This window comes from Colobus angolensis, unplaced genomic scaffold (genome assembly GCF_000951035.1).
Source record: "Colobus angolensis palliatus isolate OR3802 unplaced genomic scaffold, Cang.pa_1.0 Scaffold3, whole genome shotgun sequence".
Taxonomy (NCBI): domain Eukaryota; kingdom Metazoa; phylum Chordata; class Mammalia; order Primates; family Cercopithecidae; genus Colobus; species Colobus angolensis.
Genome location: NW_012116265.1, coordinates 29900813 through 29905150, shown reverse-complemented (window position 1 = coordinate 29905150; position 4338 = coordinate 29900813). Strand labels below are relative to the sequence as shown.

The 4338-nt window shown below is 41.3% G+C and overlaps 1 protein-coding gene across 1 annotated transcript in view; it reads left to right on the top strand.

Moving 5' to 3' along the window:
• PPP1R36 (protein phosphatase 1, regulatory subunit 36) overlaps window positions 1-3788 on the top strand; it is a 55860-nt gene extending 52072 nt beyond the window's left edge. Inside the window, exon 12 of the mRNA XM_011949770.1 lies at window positions 3540-3788. Coding sequence (XP_011805160.1) covers window positions 3540-3726 — 187 coding nt within the window. The 3' untranslated portion in view covers window positions 3727-3788. The remainder of the gene's footprint in view (window positions 1-3539) is intronic.
• The last annotated feature ends 550 nt before the right edge of the window (window positions 3789-4338 follow it).

The window sequence follows — 4338 nt, the reverse complement described above, 5'->3', positions numbered from 1 at the left end:
GGGATTACAAGTGTGAGCCACCACACCCGGCCAAGGTGGAGTTTCTTTTAGGGGAGATGAAAATGTCCTAGAATTAGATAATGCTACTGGTTGTACAACTTTGTGAATATAGTGAAAAATTACAGAGTTGTACACTTTAAAAGGGAGGATTTTATGGTATGTGAATTCTATCTCAAACAAGCAAAGTCTGAGAACCTGCAACACGATTACTAAATGTAATGCAGTATCCTGGATGGGCTTCTGAAGAAGGAAGGTAGACATTAAGATTCTAGGTATAGATTTTAGTTAATACTTATTATTATTATTACTTTTTTAATTTTTAGAGACAAGATCTCCCTATATTGCCCAGGCTGTTCTCAAACTCCTGGGCTCAAGTGATCCTCCTGTCTCAGCTTCTCAAAGTGTTGGGATTATAGGCATGAGCCACCACACCTGGCCAATTTTAGTTTATAATAATGTTCAATATTGGTTCATTAACTGGGCAGACGTACTGTACTCATATAGATGTTAAGAATAGGGGAAACTGGGTGTGGGGTGTATAGGAACTCTCTATACTATCTTCCCAATTTTTCTGTAAATCCAAAACTGTTCTAAAATAAAACATTGACTTTAAAAAATATTCAGCAAATATTTACATGGCACCTGGTTTGTGGATGTAGAGGACAACGTGCAGTCGTTTACTCAAGTTGCTCTCTGGGCAGAAGGGTGAGGATAAGACAAATACATACTCAAAACGGAGGCCAAAAGTCAGAAATAAAGAAACACAGTGCCTAGGGCTTAAAGGAGAGAGCCTATGAGCGGGGATGGAGGGATGGGCATAAGGTTGGCTCTTGAAGATGTGTGGGGCCTTGCTAGGCAGAATCGGGATGGGGATCAGGGAATGCTTCATGATGTCCTTACAGGGTTTGAAACCGGCTGGCCATGTTCTTTGGAGCTGGACTGTGGGGTTGGTTAGAAGGTAGTGAGGACTTCTCCCTCAAACAGGAAAGATAGGGTCTTACTGCTTAACCTTTTGCCAGTGGCTGCAGAAGTCTCTTTGTTTTAAGGCCGTCTACTCCAGGCTCCTGTCACACTTGAACTATCACCCTCTTCTGAGATTCAGCCTGCCCCACTATGTCAGCATTTCCATCTTCACATCTGTTTGGGGCTTCGATTTCATCACAGATACAAACCATCCTATTTAGGACTTGACATGTAGCATTCTGATCTCTTAGGTAATTTTTATACTTTATTAAGAAAGAAAAGTAAATTGAACTTCTCCAAGACCCACTACCATTCATCTCTCCTCCCTCTGAACAAGTTTCAGGTTGCAGAAAGAAGTTTCAGGGAACCGAAAGCATGGGATGGACTCCCACCCCTTGTTTTATTTGCAGATCTCTCTGCTTTCATCTCTGGAGCAGTCTGTGCCTGGCAGCAGGTTCATAAAGTTGTTCTGTGTCTGAGTTTGGGGACATGCTGGTGGCTGTCCCTGTGGGGTGATGCCTCAGGCAGTCTAGGTGAGCCATGCCAAGAGGCTTGGTGTCTGGGGCCACTTCCTTTGCATCTTGGTCTCCCTCCTCCTTGTGCAGAATAATTTGTTCTCGTTTCCTTTACCTCTCCTACCTCTAACCCAGAGGCTTACGCAGAACACAAGGAAAATGCCCTGGGGCTGAGGGCCTGGGCCCTCACCCTGAGAGGTCAGGTCACACTGAAACCTGGAACAAGAGTGGTAACCTAAGCCTAAGACCTTGGTTGGGGGATGTCACTTCTCCCACTTCAACTGGCCAATGTCAGAACATTGGCTCTATTTAGAATCAAATTCTTAAGTCTATTTGTGGTTGCCCCATATCAACCAGTACTTCTCTTGAAAACCATTTTTAATGACATCTTCCCCACTACTTCACACAAGTAATACTTGTTCAGTGTAAAAAACCTTAGAAAAAGCACAAAGAAAAAATTAAACACTCATAATCTCCTGACCCAGAAAAACTTATTGTTAATATTTTGGTGAATCTCTTTTCAGACATTTGTGTGCATATATGTACAAGCAAAAATGGGGTCATACCATGTACCCTTTTGACAATCTCCCTCTTCCACATGGTAATACATTGTAAACATTTTCCTACATCAGCCAATATTCTTTTAAAACATGATTTTAATTGCCCCACAGTATTCTGTGGTATGATATGCCACAGTGTACTTGTCCACTCCACTGTTTTTTTTTTTGTTTGTTTTTGTTTTTTAAAGGGACTGGATCTCGCTATGTTTCTCAAGCTGGACTTGAACTCTTGGGCTCAGGAGATGCCCTGGCCTCAGCCTCCCGAGTAGCTGGGACTGGAGTGTGCACCACTGCAGCTGGCTTTCAATCCCCTACTTTCTTTTACACACACATTGCCGCTCAAATTACTGGTTATTTCCTTAGAATAAGCTTCTGCAAGTGATACTGGTGCATCAAAGGGCAGATTTATTCTCAAGAATGTATTAGTGTCAAATTTTCTCTCAAAATGTTAGCTCCAAAGCATATTACCTGCATCTCTGTATGAGAATGCCCACTTTCTCGCCACTTGCAAACTCTGGGCATTATTTCTTGGAATCTTTGCCAAGTCTGTAATAGTAAAAAATGGAATCATATGTTTGTTTTAATTTATGTTTCCAACTAACAGTAAGGCCGAATACCTCTTCACATTAGCCATTTGTGCCTCTCCTTTTGTGAATAATCACCTATTCATACTCTTTGCTTATTTTTCTATTAACAAACTATCATTCTCTTATTGATTGGTCATTCTTTGAAGAGATCACAAAGATTCTTATGAGGAAAACAGGTTACAGAAAAGCTGAATAGAATAAGATCCTGTATATGTGAAAACACCTACACTTACATGTTTAGAAGATCTGGAAGGAAATAACTATTTACTAACAACGGTTCTGAGAAGATTAAAAGTTATTTTTCTTTAAGCATTTTTTACATACATGTATTTTTTTCTCCTTTTTTTCCACCCCGAGACAAGGTCTCCCTCTGTTGCCTAGGCTGGAGTGTAATGGCATGAACCCAGTTCACTGCAACTTCTGCCTCCCAGACTCAAGTGATTCTCCTGTTCAGCTGCCCGAGAAGCTGGGACTACAGACACATGCCATGGTGCCTGGCTAATTTGTGTATTTTTAGTAGAAACCAGGTTTCACTATGTTGGTCAGGCTGGTCTCGAACTCCTGACCTCAGGTGATCCACCTGCCTCGGCCTCCCAAAGTGCTGGGATTACAGGTGTGTGCCACCGCGCCCGGCCCTGTAACTGAATTTTTTTAAGGCTGAGGTTTTTCTGTCAGTAGAATCATTTTTGAGAAATGTGGGAAGCGCTACTACAAAATCTTGCTAAGGATTTACTTTTGGACTCATATATTAGACTACAGTAGTAGTTCATGGAAACAGGGAAAGTTTTTAAAAAGGGAGAGAGCGTATCTTAGCTTTAGTGTACATACACACACACAACCACAATCACAATCGCAACTCTCCACATCAGTCTTTGGCCTCACCACTTCAGCTGTCCCAATAATTCTTTTCACAGAGTTGGCATCTTGGGGGAGCCTCGATGTCTATTCAACCCCCATACGCTTCACCCCCTTGATCCAGAAGAAAACACAAAATCATTTGGGAGACATCCTTCCCTGATGGAAACAAATAACATAAGGATTCAGGATACACTGGACTTGGTCATGAAGACACTGTCCTCTCAAACATCATGCCCTAAGTAACCTGGTACATTCCATTTCTGTGATAAGTCCCTGTATCTCAAGTAAACTACTTTGACTTTATAGAAGATGGTTATTCGTTATTATTAAGCTTTAAAAATTTTTCAGATTGTCTGGTTAAAAGTTGAACAGCAGACAAAGAATTCCTGAAAGCTCTTGAAAAGCTCATTTTCCTATTTTTAGTAGTTTACTTTATTGTTTATTTATTTATTTGAGCTCTATGTGACTACTAAGAGTAATGTATTAGAACATTTAGTCAGTGCTCTAGTGTACTAGTGAAGAAACATTCTGTTTATTTATTTTTTGATTTTTTTTTTTTTTTTGAGACAGAGTCTTGCTCTGTAGCCCAGGCTGGAGAGCAGTGACGTGATCTCGGCTCACTGCAACCTCCACCTTGGTCAAGCGATTCTCCTGCTTTAGCCTGAGTAGCTGTGATCACAAGTGTGCACCACCATGCCTGGCTAATTTTTTTGTATTTTTAGTAGAGATAGGGTTTCACCATGTTAGCCAGACTAGTCTCCAACTCCTGACCACAAATGATCTGCCTACCTTGGCCTCCCAAAGTGCTGGGATTACAGTTGTGAGCCACTGCACCCGGCCTTGTTTGTTCATTTC